General features: G+C 33.6%; 1 protein-coding gene across 1 annotated transcript in view; it reads left to right on the top strand.

Annotated features, from left to right (window-relative positions):
- Positions 1-20,678, top strand: part of LOC140061797 (unconventional myosin-XV-like) — a 43,658-nt gene that overhangs the window by 18,645 nt on the left and 4,335 nt on the right. Inside the window, exons 11-49 of the mRNA XM_072107918.1 lie at positions 992-1,153; positions 1,376-1,492; positions 1,664-1,722; positions 2,211-2,334; positions 2,672-2,767; positions 2,945-3,076; positions 3,281-3,484; positions 3,906-4,057; positions 4,219-4,389; positions 4,501-4,621; positions 5,192-5,452; positions 5,591-5,732; positions 5,827-5,960; positions 6,655-6,825; positions 7,070-7,230; positions 7,416-7,664; positions 8,083-8,289; positions 8,499-8,974; positions 9,472-9,606; positions 9,995-10,036; positions 10,159-10,277; positions 10,504-11,460; positions 12,254-12,352; positions 12,674-12,766; positions 13,301-13,432; positions 13,519-13,654; positions 13,772-13,902; positions 14,197-14,312; positions 14,777-14,870; positions 15,035-15,200; positions 15,324-15,380; positions 16,115-16,209; positions 17,713-17,754; positions 18,211-18,296; positions 18,621-18,697; positions 18,971-19,102; positions 19,267-19,361; positions 19,635-19,717; positions 20,051-20,282. Of these exons, the coding sequence (XP_071964019.1) occupies positions 992-1,153; positions 1,376-1,492; positions 1,664-1,722; positions 2,211-2,334; positions 2,672-2,767; positions 2,945-3,076; positions 3,281-3,484; positions 3,906-4,057; positions 4,219-4,389; positions 4,501-4,621; positions 5,192-5,452; positions 5,591-5,732; positions 5,827-5,960; positions 6,655-6,825; positions 7,070-7,230; positions 7,416-7,664; positions 8,083-8,289; positions 8,499-8,974; positions 9,472-9,606; positions 9,995-10,036; positions 10,159-10,277; positions 10,504-11,460; positions 12,254-12,352; positions 12,674-12,766; positions 13,301-13,432; positions 13,519-13,654; positions 13,772-13,902; positions 14,197-14,312; positions 14,777-14,870; positions 15,035-15,200; positions 15,324-15,380; positions 16,115-16,209; positions 17,713-17,754; positions 18,211-18,296; positions 18,621-18,697; positions 18,971-19,102; positions 19,267-19,361; positions 19,635-19,717; positions 20,051-20,282 (6,258 nt within the window). The remainder of the gene's footprint in view (positions 1-991; positions 1,154-1,375; positions 1,493-1,663; positions 1,723-2,210; positions 2,335-2,671; positions 2,768-2,944; positions 3,077-3,280; positions 3,485-3,905; positions 4,058-4,218; positions 4,390-4,500; positions 4,622-5,191; positions 5,453-5,590; positions 5,733-5,826; positions 5,961-6,654; positions 6,826-7,069; positions 7,231-7,415; positions 7,665-8,082; positions 8,290-8,498; positions 8,975-9,471; positions 9,607-9,994; positions 10,037-10,158; positions 10,278-10,503; positions 11,461-12,253; positions 12,353-12,673; positions 12,767-13,300; positions 13,433-13,518; positions 13,655-13,771; positions 13,903-14,196; positions 14,313-14,776; positions 14,871-15,034; positions 15,201-15,323; positions 15,381-16,114; positions 16,210-17,712; positions 17,755-18,210; positions 18,297-18,620; positions 18,698-18,970; positions 19,103-19,266; positions 19,362-19,634; positions 19,718-20,050; positions 20,283-20,678) is intronic.

The raw sequence follows: 20,678 nt of genomic DNA, 5'->3' as shown, positions 1-20,678 counted from the left end.
TGAATATGGATATAGATGATTCAATATTAATATTAATGAATGAATATGAATGTAAATGATTCAATATGAATATTAATAAGTGAATATGGATATAGATGATTCAATATTAATATTAATGAATGAATATGGATGTAAATGATTCAATATTAATATTAATAAGTGAATATGGATATAGATGATTCAATATTAATATTAATGAATGAATATGGATATAGATGATTTAATATCAATATAAATAATGCAATATGAATATTAATGAGTGAATATGGATATAAATGATTCAATATTAATTTTCATGAATGAATATGAATGTAAATGATTCAATATGAATATTAATGAGTGAATATGGATATAAATGATTCAATATTAATATTAATGAATGAATATGAATGTAAATGATTCAATATGAATATTAATAAGTGAATATGGATATAGATGATTCAATATTAATATTAATGAATGAATATGAATGTAAATGATTCAATATTAATATTAATAAGTGAATATGGATATAGATGATTCAATATTAATATTAATAAGTGAATATGAATGTAAATGATTCAATATTAATATTAATAAGTGAATATGGATATAGATGATTCAATATTAATATTAATGAATGAATATGGATGTAAATGATTCAATATGAATATTAATAAGTGAATATGGATATAGATGATTCAATATTAATATTAATGAATGAATATGGATATAGATGATTTAATATCAATATAAATAATGCAATATGAATATTAATGAGTGAATATGGATATAAATGTTTTAATATGAATATAAATGAGTGAATATGAATATAAATGATTCAATATGAATATTAATGAGTAAATATGAATATAAATCATTCAATATGAATATTAATGAGTGAATATGAATATAAATGATTTAATATGAATAGTGAATATTTAATATGAATAGTGAATATTTAACATAATTATAAATAATAACATAAATATTATTTAATAATTGTTTCTAGGGTGGAAGTCCGCAGATCAGCAGTCGTCAGGATGCTGAGTCTTTTATACGGTTGGTGTCGGCTATGGAAATCCTCAAGTTCCAGCCAGCTGAGATGGAAGCCATCTTTAGTGTCCTGTCTGCTGTACTACACCTTGGAAATATCAAATTTACCCTATCACAGGTAATTCTTTAAATAAAATATATGAATTTATATATTCCAAATAATATAATTATTTATTCATCGATAAATCTTTTAAGTAATATCAAATTTACCTAATCACAAGTAATGGTTCTGTAATTCTAAAAATATTGTTATGAATTTGTATATTCCAAATACTTTATAATTATTCATTCACTGAGAATCTTTTAAGTAATATAAAATACTTCTTTATTTACGTACCAGCATGGCCGAGAAGAATCATTGATTGTGTCTAACGTTCAAGAACTAAGAAAGTCAGCCCAACTACTAATGGTGTCGTCAGAAAAACTTGAGAAAGCGATGACACATAAGTTCATGAGAGTAAGTATAAGATTTTAACTGAGACTATGCAACAGAGGTCAGAGGTTATGATAGGTCAGAGGTTGTGAGAAGTGACTCTTGTGGATCCTTAATAATAATAATATTTCGTCATTCTATACATTTCAAATAAATAGGATATGTTTCATTTGTTGTTTATATTTGTTTCCATAGGAACCTGGTGGTGAAAGAATCATGTCACCTTTGACCCATGAACAAGCACAAGATGCTAGGTAAATTGAAAAATGTCTTGATGGAAAAAAATACTACATACAAAAGATATCCATGTTCAAGAAAAAGGCATATTATGTGTGGTTAATATCAGTACCCATAGTATAGACAAATAATATTTACTGAATTGTAACTTAATTGCATTCAAATGTCAAAGAGATTGTTATGTGACGTCAAAAATATGATGACAATTTGATTTGATTTCCATTCCATAATCAAATTATCAAGGACCATTTACTATACATAGTATTTATACCAAAGGAGATATATGTGTATGTGTATCTTAAGCTCTGTCTACACTATCAAACTTGATGTGCTCATATATGGACATGATGATGTCATATCATTAGCATATTTAAGCATATCACTACCATATTTGGGCACATCACACTTTTTTTGTCAAACTAGTTAGACAGAGCTTAAGATTAAGTAAGATGTAAGATTATGTAGCTATTAATAAATATAGTAATAATTATATATTGTCTTTAAGGGATGCTATTGGAAAGTCACTGTATTCAACATTGTTTACTTGGTTGATTCAAAACATCAACAAAGTGGTTAACAAAGCGCAAAAAGTGTCTTCGATTGCAATCCTTGACATATTTGGCTTTGAGGTAAACTATACTAAAGTATACTTTGAGCGAGTGAGTGGCCGAGTGGAACCGTAATATGTAGCCATAAAATCAGCAAGGGTTCATTAAAACGTAGTAGTGTACACATCTGGCTCTTTTGAGCGAGTGAGTGGCCGAGTGGAACCGTAATATGTAGCCATAAAATCAGCAAGGGTTCATTAAAACGTAGTATTGTACACATCTGGCTCTTTTGAGCGAGTGAGTGGCCGAGTGGAACCGTAATATGTAGCCATAAAATCAGCAAGGGTTCGATAAAATGTAGTAGTGTACACATCTGGCTCTTGAACCAACTGTAGTACATCTTTTGTTTTTTTTTCAGGATTTCCAAACAAACAGTTTTGAACAACTGTGTATCAACTATGCAAATGAGAACCTACACTTTTTTTTCAATCGTCACATTTTCAATCTTGAACAGGTTAGATATTAATTTTAATTCATTTCATCTTTCATTTTATTTAAGTTCATTCAATTTTACAAACACCTATACAAGAAAAATAAAATCTAATTATTTAGTATAGATCTGTGCTTATAATGTACGGTATATACCTGTATCAGTATAAAATTTTAATTTTTAATGTAATTTTTATATTAGGAAGAATATATACGGGAACACATCAAGTGGACGAATGTGGCGTACAAAGATAACCAGATGTGCCTTGATATGATTGGCAAACGACCAATCGGAATCTTCCATCTTCTGGATGATGAGAGTAGCTTTCCTAGGGTATATAAAAAAATGTTATATTTGATATAAATATTGTTAATATTTGAAGCTTGATACTTATTAGCTTGACCCTTTATTCCTGGGAAAGGGTCCTCAATTTCAGGCTTTAGAACATTCCAGCTGTCAACCACTTGGTTGCCAAAAAATTTTAGAATTTTAATGCTATAATTATTTCAATTTTTATTCTATTTTGTAATCCTACAGGGTAAAGATTCGTCGTTTCTTGATAAATGTCATCACAACCATAACCACAATGAGTTTTACCAGAAACCCAAGATGTCAAGAACAGAATTCTGCGTTCGTCATTATGCAGGTCTTGTCAAATATAAGGCTACCGGTTTCTTGGATAAAAATCGTGATATGCTGAGAGTTGACGTTTTAGAAATGTTGATAAAGAGTAAAGCTCCAGTAAGTTTTTTTTGTATATACTGTATAATATACAGTATATATTATCCTCTGGTATAACCCTACCCCCTAGAACATGTTCTTTGGGGGGTGGGACTATACTCTGGAAAACTCTGGTTCATGAAAATAATGATTGGTAAACATCTTGTAAAAAGTCATCTAACTGCCTAGAGAGAGACCTACATCCAGACCAAAAGTCAATACTGGGACTATACCCAAGGATATGCCTGTTTGTGAAATCAGAAATAAAGTAGGTGGGTGGGATTATACCAGAAGTGGGATTATACCTGAGGATGGGATTATACCTGAGGATATATGGTATTAAAATGGTTTTGAGCTTGAATAAAAAAAAGACCAATATAACATGTATAGAAATTCAATAGAAATGTTTATTCAGAATTTGATTGTCTGTCCCTCTTTGCAGCTTGTTTCTAAAATGTTCAAGAATCTGCGGAAATCAGAAGAGACGCGGGCAATGATGACCCAGGGTCTGAACTCAATGAAAAAGATGCGGGCTTCTACCGTTGGAACACGATTCAACGAATCATTACACGATCTGATGGCAAACATGACTAAGTAGGTCACTTTTTTCTCAAAATGAAGAATGTAAAAATATATATAAATCTTAATACTGCCGTGGTAGCTCTATCAATTTTGTTTGACAATATTAGCTTATGACTGACTGTCTGGGATGTGTATTGTCTAATTTTTAATTCAATTTTATTACGTTTTTTAAGGTGCAACCCATTCTTTATTCGATGCATTAAACCGAACAACGACAAGAAGCCGTTGAACTTTGACCGGCCATTGGTGATGGATCAACTGCGATATTCGGGGATGCTTGAAACAATTCGCATTCGTAGGCTAGGTTACCCAATACGAATGACATTCACAGCTTTTATTGACAGGTCTGTATAAATAAGTATTTTCATATCATCAACAATTAGATTTCTACGTACATCCAAGTGTAGATTTCTTGTGTTTTTACTGCTATTTCATCCTTTCTCTTTTTTTAACAGATACCGTTTTTTAGTTGATCAAGTATCTTTCCGAATGCCTTTGCATGAAATATGCAAACAAATTCTACACACAGCAGATAAATCATTATTTGCCAAGGATTACCAAATAGGTTCTACAAAAGTAAGTTTTCTTTAAAATGTCATACACATCCAACAGCAAGTAATCTCTTCTTCAAGGTTTTTTATTCAATAATTCAATAAAACGAAAATTTACAATGTAGCCAAAGGCTAAATTGTGTAAAATTTAACAAAATATTGCACATATAAAAATATACAAAAGTAATTCGCTAATTAGAAAATGGATGAACCATATCATGCTTTATAAACTAAATCTCATTGGTAGAAACAGTCATGAGTTATAATCCTGGCACTAGGTCAGGCTTCAACCGTGGACCTTGGGTTTGTAAGGCAAGCATGTTAACTACCAAGCTACAGCTTCACTGCAAATTTCAGTCACTTTATATACTGTACACATTCAGATTTGCAGAAATTCATGACCGGCACAATCGCTCACATAAAAATACAAATAAAATAAATATAAACAAGTAAAGAGTTGTAATAAAGATATACTATAAAAAATAACCTACAAGGTGATTCAACATTTTTTGTCAATGAAAGCACAGATAAAATAAAAATTTATTTTAGTAGGTACTTTAAATGAATACACAGTTTCTTTATTTCTCTCTTGTAGGTTTTCTTAAGGGAACGACTTGAAAGTGATCTAGAAATGCGGCGATCTAGAATCGTTAAATCCGCTACGCTCATATTGCAGCGATATGTACGTGGCTACCTGATGCGCAAACGTTTCTTGAACCAGCGTAAAGCCGCTGTAGATATTCAAAAGTGTTTTAGAGCTTGGCAAGCACGTAAGAATTACAAGTTGATGGTTCGGAGCATTATCCTCATACAGGCTGCATACAGAGGTTACAAGCAGAAGAAAAGATACAAAATGGTATGTTTCTATTCAATTCAAAATCTATTTACAGTTGATGCAGTAATTAACCGCATTTACTGCAGTAATGAATCAAACTACTGCACATATGTACTTACTCTTTTTTCTTGTACCAACTTTTTGTTTTATTTGTTTAAGTTACTTCAAATGAAGCAACAGCATGCTGCCGTCCAGAAAACACACCAATCAGCACCTCCTATTCAAAAATCTCCGTCACCTGTTGATGTTTCTCACCTTGATATACCTTATGAACTCTCTGCAGTACTGAATAAAGTAAATGGTAAGTTATAAGATAATAGATTCTGTTTTTTTATTTATTTTTACAATAATAATATAATGTATTACTTATTTGATATATAAAACATTTTTTTCAGAGTGGAATTCTCCTCACAGTGAACGAAATATTGTAAAAGTTGTTGGAAAAGTTGCGCCGAATCAACAAATGTTGATTTTTCCATTAGACATCAATCAGTTTCCGTTCTCGAAGTATGTCAACATTTATTTTCGGGTAAGTCGCGCTTCTTAATCATTTTTGTAATATTCGAATTAATGCCTCTGTTGATCGGTTAGTGTACTTAACTTTATAATATATAATATAATGCAACATTTATATACCGCTATTTTTTGAAGATCAGAGCGCTGTGGACTGAGATATGAGTGAGTGGCCGAGCGGTTAAGACAGTGGAACCGTAATTACGTAGCCATAACATCGGCAGGGGTTCGAGACTCACTCACTCCATGGTTCTGGTGGTAGAACGAGTCTTCTCGGATAAGGACTATAAACCGTAGGTCCAGTGTACACATCTAGCTCGTGTGCACTTTAAAGAACCTAGTATATCTTTCGAGACGAGTAGGGGGTTACCCCGGTGTATTAGTACATCACAGCCACTGATCATAACTGGGCCCTCTGGGAGACCAGTCTTTGACTGAAGAGGTTACCCAGTATAAATATATATTTCAATCAATCAATGTTACACCTTTTCAACAACATTCTTTTCCCCTATCGGCAGTCAACTACGACGCCATTACGTCTGTCCACGACAGTGTGTGTTAGCTAGTACACCGGGTAACCCCCTACTCAACTCGAAAGATGTACTTTCTAGGGTCCTTTGGTCAAGTCATGCTGGCACAATATCAGGATTGTTCTGAACTACTAATGTATAAAAATAGACTATTAATCCTTTTGGTTTTGGTTTCTATAGAATTCTGATTTAGGTGTTTCAAGACGGCCAATTACATCATCCCTTCATAATTTTAATGAAGAGGATGAGATTAAAGCAATAGCAATGTTTAAACTGATTCAAAGGTTTATGGGAGACCAGCAGATGGAAAAAAACACAGCAAACATCTATGGCAATTTTATTGTACAGGAGGTAAAGTGTGTTCATGATCAATATCCTAATTATAGATATTGAGAAATGTATTTATATAATTAGCCTGGAATGTTCCATTTTCTTGCAAGGTGTGTCAATTTGTGAATAAGGCCAAATGTTGATATAATCAATATTCTAATTATAGAGAATGTATTTTTATAATTTGCCTGGAATATTCCATTTTTTTAAAGGTGTGTTAATTTGTCAAAATCATGGTATAACATAATTAACATTGTCTCTTTAGGGCTTAAACTACCCAAAGCTAACAGATGAAATCTACAGCCAACTATGCAACCAAACGTTTGGAAACCCATCTGAAGCTGAGAATGAACGAGGCTGGATTTTGATGGCTAATCTGCTAGGCTGTGTACCTCCATCGAAGAAACTTTATAAATACCTTCTGAAGTAAGTATCACTGTAGGAGATTTAAACCAATGACCAATGCTTTTAAAAGGATACTGTGAAGTGAAATTAGCTGTTTTCGTTTTTACGAGTGTGGACAGATTTCCTTTCTCATATCTATTAATAAATAAACACCAGTACACACAAGAGAATTAAAGCAATCATTAACCGCAACCTTTTTGGTTTAGATATGTTTCAGACCATGCATACAACGGTTTTAAATCCTACTGTCAACACAAGCTACTCAACATAAACCCATATGCCCTCGATTTTGGTGTAGCTCGTATGTATCCATCGACACTCCTTGAGTGGAAGGCACATCGACTGCGTTCTAGGATGGCTTTGAAGTTGTCCTTTATGGATGGTCAAGAAATCACCGTGCAAGTACACTCTTGGACAACGGGTGAAGAGTTGGTGGCATCGGCCCTAAAAGCCAGGTATGTACCAATTAAATTTTTATGAACCTTCCTCATTGCTATTTGAAATGGAGCATAGTATATCCGTCGACAATAAAGTTAACCCAAATTTGAAGGTGTTTATAAATTTCTTAAATACGGCTTTATCACGTTGAAACACCAGTTCTTGTCAGGTCACCGAAAGAACGTTGGGCCTTGTTAGAGCTTTTATGGCATCCCCTGCATCTAGTGTCTGCCTCAGACGTATTGACCCATGCCTCTCCTGTGGTAAAAGAGGGCACCAGACGAGAGAAGCCCATGATCCAATGTTAGGACCAATCATAGGTGCTTTAGACAGTCCTTGGCTTAGTTTCATCCATCATTCAGATGAATGTAAAACTAATTTACAGACACCGGCCTAAACAAAAATTATAAATTTCTTATGTTCTGAATACCACAGAGGCAGTGAAAAGAACCTACAAGGATGGTCTCTGCAACTCCAGGAAGGTACAGTACGCTATGAACTCTCTGGCTTTGACTACGTCTTGGATCTTATTGGTGAGATGGAGTTACCACCAGGTCTCCAGGAGCAGGAGTCAAATTTCCTGGTGTCCTCTGAAACGGTTCATATGACCACAGCTCAAAGAAAGCGAATGTCAAGAACAAGGTGATACATAATTTTTCATCAAAATCATTTCGTTTTCCAGAAGTCAAATTAATTTTTATTTCTATATTATAACTATTAAAAATGATAACATTTCTTACAATAGATAGCTTAGTTAAACAGTGGTGCCTGATGGAGATATAGTCTGCCTAAACTTGTAAAATGAACTAATAATAATAATTAATTACACTGAATTATTTTTTGATTCATAGATCTGGTAAAGACATAGATGCTTTACTGGAAGGTGATGTTGTCATGCCCAATTACCAACCAGCAGCTCGTTGGAACGGTCGCGCCCCTTCTGATAACAGTGTTTCCAGTATTCCCGAAACACCCTATCCCGACTATGACATGGATGACGAAATGGTTCAACCGTATCATTTGGGGTATGGATCGCCAACTCCTCATCAGTTACCCACGATTGTAGAATCTCATCCACACTCCTCATCTAGTGATGCTGAAAGTGTACACTCATCCGCAGCGAAATCGGCCATGTCTGTCGGGAAGAAAATCCGAAGTGTTCCCATTCCTTACGGTGGAACACGATCTCAACTGGATAGCTATGTAGATGATGTATTTAATCCTGTACTTGAGACTGGAGATCTTCTTAGTCCGTCGCAATTGGAAAAACGTTTGAAAGGAGGTGGGAAAGGTCCACCAGGATACGTTCAGACACCAGTGTACCAAGGTACCATTTTTATTTAAATGTAGTAATTATATTCTTCTAACATGCACATAGTAAACTTGAAAATTGTAAAAGAACTGTTGATGTTTTATATTAGTATGCACTTTCAAACTGCATGATTGGTAATTTGAGTGAACTTGACTTGCATAAAGTAATGTAGATTGGTTTATGTTGACATCCATATTATAATGTCTAGAAAACTTTCGAGAAAATTGGATTCAAGCTCAATTCACAGTTAAAATTGCAAAATATTTAGCTTTAAACCAACCATCTTGTGTTTCTGACCGTTTAACTCTGACTTTAAAAATTTGGTTTATCGCGCTATATTCTGTGAATTGGGCCTGTATTTCTTGTATCCATTGTTTATCACTCGCATTGATAATTTCTTATTGTACCCTATATGAAGCACATCTTCCTTAAGCTATATACAGCAGTCTTTTACCCATTGTCTATCTATCTCTTTGCACTGTCCATAATTTCTTCTGTACCTCCTATCACAGTCCCTCAGCAACCCACAATGATCAATATGGCTGCACAGCCAAGCATGACTATGGCCCCTGGAATGATGGCCCCTGGAATGATGGCCCCTGGAATGGTACCAGGCATGATGCCTGCAGGTGTACCAGCAATGCAGGGTAAGTATGATTCCTTTGCTCTGTGCATAGTGGTGGGTTGTTAATGATTCTTTTAAATGCACATAATAGTTTTCATAGACCTATTTCAAGTTCTTTTTAATTGTTCTAGGGTAGCTCTTGGTTGTCAACAAATTGTAGTTTTTTTTAATTTAGGAAGCGCTCATTTTGCAACAACCTTGGAACTGGTTACAGCATTTTAATTTATTGTCTAAATGATGTCGGCTGTGCTTCCTCAACCAAAAACTAAATGCGTAGTTTGTCACAAATCAAAAACTCCCTATAAGACTAAATCAATTGAATGCAACACCTGCATGATCTCATTGGCATTCTCCAATCACAGCACTCCTAGATATTCATCCTGATTTTGCTTTCTATTGTATAACTTTAGGCTATGCCACAGTACCCACTATGAATGGCTACCAAATGCAAGGTAATTTTAAGTTATATGAATTTATGTTTATAAATCTAGTAAAAATGTTTTGTTACCTGCTACCTACTTATTACTGTTTGTCTTCAGTAGGTATTTTTTATTTGATTGTATTTGTCTTACAGTGCCAGCAATGCAACCAGCGATGCAACCAGCCATGACCCAGCCAATCATTGACCCTTCAACTCAAGCTCTACAACAAATGATGCAGCAACAAGCTTTAATGAACCAACAGACAATTGCAGTTAGTATCTGAGAATTGTGACCATCATCGAATGACATTTTAGATTCTTACTCATTCTATAACTTGTGTTACAACTTTAACTCCAAATTTTTCTAGACCTGTGGTTATAAGTTTGTGTTGAGAACTAGACCTAAATCAAAACTGAAAACCGCCAACAAAGCTAGCTATAACCATTTACATTATTACAAATTATACAATTGTTTATTAATTTTAATTGTTTTTGTAGGCCCAACAACAGCAGATTCAACAGCAACAGACCATGTTACAAACAATGATGAGCCAGCCAAGTACAGGATTCAGCATGCCTGCAGCAGAGCCTAGCACATCTGGCCTAAAGCTAAAAAGTGCCATGCTCAATCCTAACGACAGACATGATAATAACAAGAAGCTACAATTCAACAAAACTGTTGTCAACATTAAGACAGATACGACACCAGAGTACACCGATGTATTGGTTTCACCAACTATTTCTCCACATGTCTCCCCTTTATTAGTAGTTACAAACCCACCAGGAGTTCCAGCGCCACCTCCACCACCAGGCGTTCCAGCGCCACCTCCACCACCTCCTCCATTTAACGAAAATTTACTGCTGATGAAACGTGGGAAGGTTGTTGATCTTGATGATGACCGAGCGAGGACAATTCGAGTTGGAAAAGTGGTATGGCCACCACGTAATGGTGCTGTTGGATTGAAACCAGTTGAAAAATCCACTTCAGAGATCAAAAGCACTATCAAAAGCGCTCCAGTGGATCCACAAGACCATTTAGAGCAGATAAGAAAACGTGCAAGTGTAATGAAAGAAAGAAGAGACAGTAATGGTACATCATCGAAATTACCTCCTCCAAAACCACCGACCAAACCAAAGACAAAGTTATCAAGAGGAGCGTCTTTTCAAAGAAAGGTTGATGATCACACATTGGCACTCCAAAAACTCCGCAATAATGGAGTCACTTTTAATAAAAGATTTCCAGATCCAGTTAAACCATCTGAAACACCGTCAGTTCCACCACCTCCACCACCAGCACCACCTTCCAGTAAGTTTCCTCCAGGACCACCACCACCCCCACCCCCTCCACCACTGGCAACTGAGACGAGTGCTGACGGCCAATCAGCTCCTGCTGTTGATCATCGTTCCGAGGCACTAAGCATTTTAAGATCTAAGGGACTTTTACCGGCAAATAAGGTAAGGGTAAAGGAATTAAAATAACATTTCAGTTTCAGTTTATTTTTATTATTGTTGTTGTAATCATGTTTGATATGCTAATTGTTAACATTTTTCTATGTTGTTTAATGTGTACATTGCTACATTTTACGTACATGGTGTGTATTACGTAAGAAAATCATAAAATTAAAAAAATAACCATTGTCATCTTTTTGAGGTGTTCTCATAATATTAATATTTTTATCTATTTAGGGAAATAAATTTATGTTAATGTTATTGCCACACCAATTAAGCTGTGTAAATGAAGTGTGACTTTTGCTTTTAGGAACCAGTTTAAAGGGTTAAAATCTTAGCTCTAACATCTCTGCTACCTTTACTATAAAGATCATTTTAGAGAGCATTGGTTTACTTATTACACTTGCTGTTTGGTGAACTATTCCTTCGCTTAAAAATGACGAGATAGAGTATTGCTTTCATTTGTAATTTGCTATGCTTTTAAGGGATCTAATATATGCTTGCTTTTTCTTTAATGCAGTGAAATTAAATGTTTCAGGTACCACTATTAAATACCAGATACAGTATTTCAGTGGTGGTCCCAGAATGGGTGTTCCGCTTTAACCATGTTACTTCAAAGTTTAGCGAAAAAATCTCAAATAGTATGCAAAAGAACGCACTCACCATGTGACCTTGTTGCTTGTTGTGAGAACACTTGTAATGCTATGTTGTAAATTTAACATACTGTATTTTATTTTTTCATCATTGTGTGTATTTTTGTTGTGTATGCTTTATGTTTGTGTTGCTTCTCCTGTGTTAGGCTATCATTATATCAGAACCACAAAACACTGCAAATACCAGCAAAATTTCAGAGGATTCAGATGATAAAATGGGCTTCCATAATTTGCGCTCAAAGCTGGTAAGCTTAACTGTATATTAGAGGCACTGTAGACTAGGTTAGGATCTCAATGCTGTGGGTTATTTTTTATTGCATTTTTTGCAAATGGTCTTTTGTTAAAATCTATGCAACTTGACTTTAACTGCTTGGTGTGTGGTAATGTTGCTATTTAGTGCATTCAATAAAATAACTTTAAAGAAATAATCTGGACTATAGAAGAAATTACTACCAAAGATGTGTTGCTTCACTGACAGCTAATATTCTCTTGTAATTAACTTTTTGCATAAATTAATGTTGTAATTAGTGAAATGTCTTGTGTTATGTTTGTTTCCTTTGTAATAGTCTGCCTTTTTAACTGAGCCAAAAACATCGCCAAAATTAGAAGAAAAACCTCATCTTAAGAGCGAGATAATAGTTACTTCAGCCGCTCAGCTGGTAAGCATATTAACACTGATATAAATAGAAATTGATAAATCTGTTAGTGTTAAACACAGTAAAACCTATCTAAGACAATGTCAAAACCCAAAAAAGTGTCCCCTTTACTAGAAGTTTCATCAGAATAGGGATTGGTCATAGTTAAAAAAATATATTGTACCTCGTTTGTTTTACAAAAAAATGTCTCCTTACTCAATATCAGCTGTTTCCACACCCTCTTTCAACCATCTTCTAGCCAATTTCAAATGTTAATATATATCTAAAAACTAGATCCGATCACACATAACTCGAAGTTAATTAATTCATCATCTAATCCCTAAGGCTCTGTCTACACTATCAAAAAAGTGTGATGTACCCAAATATGGTAGTGATGTGCCCAAATATGGTTTTGATAAGACATAATCATGTCCATATACGGGCAGATCAAATTTTTTTGTCGCATAAAGTTTGATAGTGTAGAAAGAGCATAACATTACTATTTAATATAAGTCACCCATACAGTATATTATGTTATATTATTATTGTTTGTTGCAGTCACCTAAACCACCACCAAGTCCACGACTAGAAGTACTAGAAGAGACATCAACATCACTGTTTCCATTATCAAGTCAGTCGCCATTTTATATGTACAGTGTGACAAACTGGCAATTAGCAATACGAAAAGAAGTAAGTTAGTGGTAAATGCTGGGGACAGAAGTATGTGCATGCTCAGATCAACTCATTGATATTAATTTGCATATTTTTTAATACAGGTGTTTTGTCCAGGTGAAAAGATTGACAGCCCACTGGTCATAGACTTACTGTTCATTCAGGTGGTTACTGATACAATGTCTAACAACTGTGTTCGCATGACAAAGAAAGACAGGTTACGCATGCAGATGTTGCTTGGTAAGTCTTACAGGTCAAAGTTCATATTTCATATGCCTTATGAGTTATTAAACTATTGTACAAAAATTCCTTTTGATTATATATTCCCAATTTAACTAATTATGTCTTATGTTTCAGATAAGAATGGCATCACATCTAAAAACTTAAAGGAAAAGACAGTGTTGCAGCACAAAGCAAGTGTCAAGAAAGAGATAGTATCGACAGCTCAGACCCTTCCACTCTACTTCACAAGATTCTTCCCAGTAACAGTATGTATGTCAGGCTGGGCACGCCTGGTTTTATAAGTGTCCCCTTAATAGGGGTGCCCCGTTAAAAGGGTTAATATGGGTTTGCTTCAATATATCCCCTCATTCGTTTCACAGAAAGGTATTCCCTTAATAATAGGTGGTCAACAGAATAGTGATATCCCAAAGGAGGGAGTCTACTGTATACAATTTTAGATTCTTGTATCTATGTCTTTGGAGAGAGATTTTTTTGTGCACATTTTTGTTTTGATCATAATCATTTTTATTTTGATCATAATCATTTTTATTTGTTTGTAGGGTGGTATCAAGAATCCAAAGGCAGAGCTCCTAGGTGTCAGCCACTCTGGCATTCGATTGGTCCATCGACAGTATGAACCCACAAGTGATCAACTGATTATACTTGAATCCTTCAAGTAAGTATTTAAAGTATTTCATTCATGGCTCCCTCATCCTGTTTCAGATGTAAACCTCCTCATGTCTTAGCCAATTCTTTCCATAATTTCTGTCCTTTCCCACGTAGCTCCTGCGTGTGTTGTGAGGTCCTCTGTACATTTAAATTTGTGTTTTTTAGGGGCAGATTTAAGGGGAGGCCTCTATATTTCACCAATTGTAATGCAAAAGATAAGTTCAGCACTTTGTTGCACTACTTTTAGGCCCTTATCCACCCCTCCCCCTATTTCAAAATCCTGGAGCCGCCACTTTTTCTAGTTTCCACCTTGATTGGCATTCTGTCATTTGTCTTCCCCTCTTGCTAAATCTCACCTGCCCATCTTTCTATGACTTGGCTCAGAAACTAACTATTACTCCAATTTTCCCAAACTAATTAACATTCAACCACATGCAACTACTAAAGACAGACTAATTTTGTTATTTTCAGGTTTTCAGAGATTGTAGAACTAAAAGTGACACAGAATGGTACCCTTCGAATTCATCTTTCAAACGACATGGTTATACCACTCTACACAAATAGGGTAAATATTGAAACATTAAATATTCCACTAACAATGACCATGTATTGTATTCATGCAGTGGGTCTATTGTATTTCTTATAATTAAACAAATGAATAGTAACATAATTTCTTTCATGTTTAGAATTATTATTTTTATTATTATTAATAAAATTCTTTTATTTTAGGCTGCCCAAATTAAATCTATGATAGAGGCGTACATTATTGATCTTGAACGAGACTCGCAACATGTGAGGGCAGTAAAAGACTACATTACGCAAGAATCTACCCTTCTGAGCTTCCATAAAGGGGACATTATCAAACTAGCTGGTGTTGGTCAGAGCTTAAACTCCGGTATATATTGACAATTTATTTTGACTTAATAAAAGTATTGGTATTATGTATACATTTTTAATATATTATTTCATAGTAACACATAATTTATTATCTTTATACTGCCCTCAATCTTTGCTGCAGGTGGACATCGCCTACGACTTCGTAATCATGGCTTCCGACAATATTTCATTAAACAAGGTTTCCGTATTTTCTTGGATCAATCCAAATGTTGTTTTAATATTTGGGGTTGTCTTGGTGTGAATTATCTTGGATGTTTTGTTACAGTGGTTGTTGGATTATGGGATATATGTCTGTTGCATTGTGGTATTGAATAGTCTGTTGCATTGTGGGATATTAATGTTGATATATGTCATAAAGATAATTTCTGTTATTTTTTCTCTGTACGTAAATATGAATATCTGGGGCTATGTATATTTAATATTTGTTTTATATGGAATATCTTGCAAAGGACTGTGTTATTAAAGTTAGAAAGTTATGAATGTTAACAGGGAAGAATTTCACTCTTCCCCGATGTTAACAATTAAAAATTCTGATGAAATTTTGGAATTGAAAATCTTACTCGTTCCTGTTTATATATTCTTCTAATACTGTGCTGTGAATGCGTTGTTATTTGTGGTGCTATTGTGCTGTAAATTTAAATTAAAGTTACGTTTTTCTGTACATACGGGTTAAAACAATATTGTTATTTTTATTTAAATAGCATTAGAGTAGAACTCCTATTAAAAGGACACATTCAGGGAACCAACAATGTGTCTCCTTAATTGGGGTTTCACCTGAATAGGGGTTGGCTATAATAGTGTTCAAATATATTTGTCATTCATTTCACAGGAAAGTGTCCTTTTTTAGTGGTATAGTGGTTTGTAACAATAATTAGCCTTTTTAGCCAATTTATACTTTAAATATATTTTCAGATTGGCTTTATGGAATGTTGCATGGAAAGACTGGAAGCTTCCCAAGTGAATATGTGGTGCCAGCTTCTGGTCCAGATGCTCAACGAAACACAAAGGTATGCTTTCATTTTATTGGATTACAGTTAGTTTATCTTGCAAAGATTACTATTATTATATTATGTGTTGCGTAGTTAAATAATTTATTGCAATAATAATCTAACAGAAATTTAAAAGAATTACTAGAATATTTAGTGGTTAGAATTTATGGATTATTCAATCTATTAAATATTTTTTAACGATAGGAATATACCATAACAGTTATATTTCTATGAATGTACTGCATTGTAACTCTAATACATCCTGTATCTCCCTACAATCCCTTTGAGTTAACAAATAATTGACAAATACCATTGCTTAATAGTTTAAATAATTCAGAGTAAATAGAAAAGCCATTTCTTTGAAATACTTTAAGCCTAGATGCTAGTGTCACATTATCGTTTGATCTTCTAAAATCAATTCGCTAAAACCAACTCACCATTCAACATGTTCAAATCAATAAATAAACCCAAACCAATTAATTTAACTTCACACAGATGGGAACCTCAGTTCTTATATTTTTGTTGTGATTGTTTAGTGCAAGTTATTAAATAGACTATTGGAAAATTAGGAAAAAATTTGTATTGCCATTCCTAGTCAGGATATGATCTCAGTTGGGCGCAACAGAATATAGATGATAGTGTATTTAATCCCCTTCACAACATTCCTTAGCCTTGATCAATTTGACGCAGTAGGATGTTAAGAGGAACTCCACAATTGTCATATCTCAATTACCTTAAGTGTTAAGTGTCACATAAGCATACAAAAGTATCGGCTTCTCTCAATAGGCCTAGAGTAGATATGTTCCTGCCCTGGATTAAGGGCACTTAAGTGGACTTGGTAGGAGGTTCTGTGACCTTAGGAAGTGGTCACTGCTAATCCAACGGCCTACAAAAAAACCTCAACTGACCTACTTATTACCAGTTATGTATTTATTAAGTAGTTGGCTAGTAGTAGAATGGTATATCTGATAAATATGTATCAGGGGCAACACTGTTAAGATTTCTTTAAGGTAGGCTTTATTTATTTTTAGGGTATATTGTCTACAACTAGAGTAGTATTTTTATATAGTAGTTAAGGAGAGTCCCCTTCAGTACCCAACAAAATGAGAACTTAATACATTTCTATTAAATATGGGTTTCTCCTTTAATAGGGGATGTCCTGTATATATTAGATTTTAAGTTGTTTCTTGTTAGATGCAATAATACTGATTATTAGAAAGCTGTTTGTGCGTTCTAATATATTATATAGTATGTGTCAGGTTTGTGGTTGTTTCCTTAGATAGGGTTGAGTGCTATTTATTTATTTTTAGGGTGGGCCAACAACTTGAGTGGTAGTGTTGATATGTTTCATTAGATGTTTATGTAGATATTAAATCAATGGTTTGATGTAGCCTTGACATTTGTGTTGTAGATATGTGGTATCTTTTATCATAATGTTCTTATGTTATAAAGTCGGTACTTATGTCTGTCTGTGTTGTTCCATACTCATTTCTAAACTCTTTATTGTTCTATTTGATTTAGGAAATTTCTCGTAATCTTCTTGGTATTCCTATAAAAATGCAGGTAAGCAATTTATTTTGTAGAAAAACATAATAAATAAATTCAATAAATATGACAATTCAGTAAAGTATTCAGCAATACAATTAAATTGACCCTCAATTGGACTAGGAGGTTGACATGATAACTTTTTATTGAATGAAGCAAAAGATGTTCCTCTGGTTATGGTTATTTTTTTTAGTTGATAATTCACCTGGAATCTGGTTGTCCTGGCAATGTTATTCCTTAACAATGCATCCCCTGTTGATCCTGTTATGCTCTATTCGTCTATACAGGCTATTTATTTATTTATTTATTTATAATCTTAATGTAGCTAGTTTGTGGGCCTCATCACAAGCCATTTAGGGTAAATTTGTTTTACTCCTTTTTGTTATGTGTATTGGTTTTTTTTTTATGAGATGAATAAATGAGATTGATTGATTGACATTCTATTTATATGTATTTGTGATTGATTTTCTTTAGAACATTATTCAGGAAATTGCGGTCAGTAGTGGTAAATTCTCGATGTTGGAGTTTGCAATGAGACATTTTAGGGAGTCACACTCGGAGTAAGTTTATGTTTACTATGGAGTTACAAAGTTATAAATACTAAATTGATACATACATATAAATAAACATCTAGGACAGCTTATGTATACCAATACATCTACAGCTAAGTTTGGCATACAATTTTCAATAAATCACAGAATATTATATAGAAATATATAATACAATTATAATATAATATAGAAATAACAAATGAATATAAAAAACAGGAATAAACGGAAGCAGCGCTGACGAAAGCAAAGGAAATTTAAATAAGTAATCTAAACTCTACCAAATGAATCCTTTTATTATTCCTTTAACAAATGGAACTTGTTCATTGTTTTTAGTTATGAAATGCAGAGGAAGAGGAACGGTTCTATAAGTGGCTCTCTGCGCTTTATCAAAAAGCCATTTAAGGGAAAAAGTAAGTTTTTACTGTTTTTATTTAAATTATCATCATTTATACTATTATTTAGTTACTGTTCTCGCCTTCTTGTTCGTCTGAAGATACTTATATATAGTTGTTTTCACTCCTGGTGTACTCAAGATCTACGTTTATACCATGCTATACACTTTGTTTTTGATTATATGACATTGAGAATAAGAGATCGAAATTTAACAGCAACCAAGTTCAACTAAGTGAGGTCCAAATAATTAGATAATTAAACAAAAATAATATTTTTGTACTTTATTTTAGAGAGTAAACAAACACAACGCTCAATTGAGGAGTATGAAGAATTAATACGTTTCTCAAACTCACCCCTTCAAGTTTCATTATTGAAACTATCAGGGTCAGAGGTAAACAAAGCTGCATTGGAATGTTTCCTCGGTAAGAATAAAGTTTTTTTTTTCCATATGTGTAAGCTGTCTGCATATTAATTATTCCTAAGTACTGAGAACCATAATTTTATTTTAGTTTGGCCTAATTAGCATAATTGTTGAATATTTAAATTATTATGTGATTTCATTGGGTCTATTTTCTATATTCTGTAGCACTTATGCAGGTGATGGGTGATTATCCCGTACAAATCAAAGACAAGACACCAAAGGAAAAGGCATATCTCAACTGTGTACATTTTATTCTCAAGGTAAACATTAAAAATCTATTTGTAAAGAAACATTTTTAAAAAGAATTAAACAACACTACTTTAAAGCTCTATCTACACTATCAAACTTTATGTGACAAACAAATGTGATGTGCCCATACACTGTGAACACAATGATGTCATATCACTACCATATTTGGGCATATCACTACCATATTTGGGCACATCACACATGTTTTGTCAAACTAGTTTGAGTGTAGACAGAGCCTAAGATCAGGCTTCACAATTTTTTTATTTATATTCCTTTCTTTTTAGACATGTGTTCAGTATCCAGAATTAGTAGATGAAATATTCTGTCATTTGATCAAACAAACTACAGCAAATCATGGCGCTAAAAAGTAAGTCTTGTTAAACCATCTGTTATAGTATTTTTACTTTCTTGTTTTTTAAGTTTTATTTAAATTCATCCAGAGAAATATACTATACTTGTACTCTACTAATTGTAATCAGGTCTAGAGCCCTCTATATATAGTGTTGTGGAGAATTATTAAAGGCCCGGATACGAGGAAGATGACTAAGCTCCGACTCACATGTGTTTTTGTTGTGCTTTTATCGTTCGTCCATTCTATTAAATGGTGTTAGTACACAATAGAAACCATGTTCAATAGAATATCTTTTAGAAATATTCTGTACCTTCATCGATTCACTGATTATCCATAATTTAATTTCAGAAAAAGTTGCATATGTGGTTGGCGGATGTTTGTTTTCTTCTCGTCCTACTTCCAGCCGACTAACCTTCTCAAGCCGTACCTCTACGAGTATCTGTCATCCCCGCATCCGGACGATGAACAACGGCAGACGTTCCAGAATTTAGCGATGACGTGTAAAATGAACATCATTCGAGGATACAAAGCTGGAGGGCGAAGAATTCCACCTCTTTATCTGGAGATAAAGAACGTGATTGTACGTTTATAAAAGTAGTGAAATATGTTTACAGAAAGAAATGTTGTTACATATTTACAAGCAAGAATGTAACAACATTTCATGCATAACAACACTAAAAACGACTTTTATCAATCAAAGACCTGTTAAGGCAGATCACACATAACATTCGTCCTCCACTCTACTTGGTTTTTTGCTCCTCTTGTAATAATAATTGATTCATTTATTATGCGAAAATTCCATTAAAACATGTTGAAATGATGCACAATTTTGTTGTAAATACAGTAAAACCCCTTGATTCAATTCAAGTACATATATAAATACATATAAAGCTATCATAACGCAATCAATACAAACACATACAAAGGTACAAAAATAGATAAATTCTGTATAAACACTATCATTATATTTATCTAT

Source organism: Antedon mediterranea, chromosome 1, assembly GCF_964355755.1.
Source record: "Antedon mediterranea chromosome 1, ecAntMedi1.1, whole genome shotgun sequence".
Taxonomy (NCBI): Eukaryota; Metazoa; Echinodermata; class Crinoidea; order Comatulida; family Antedonidae; genus Antedon; species Antedon mediterranea.
This window is presented reverse-complemented; position numbering and strand designations above follow the sequence as displayed.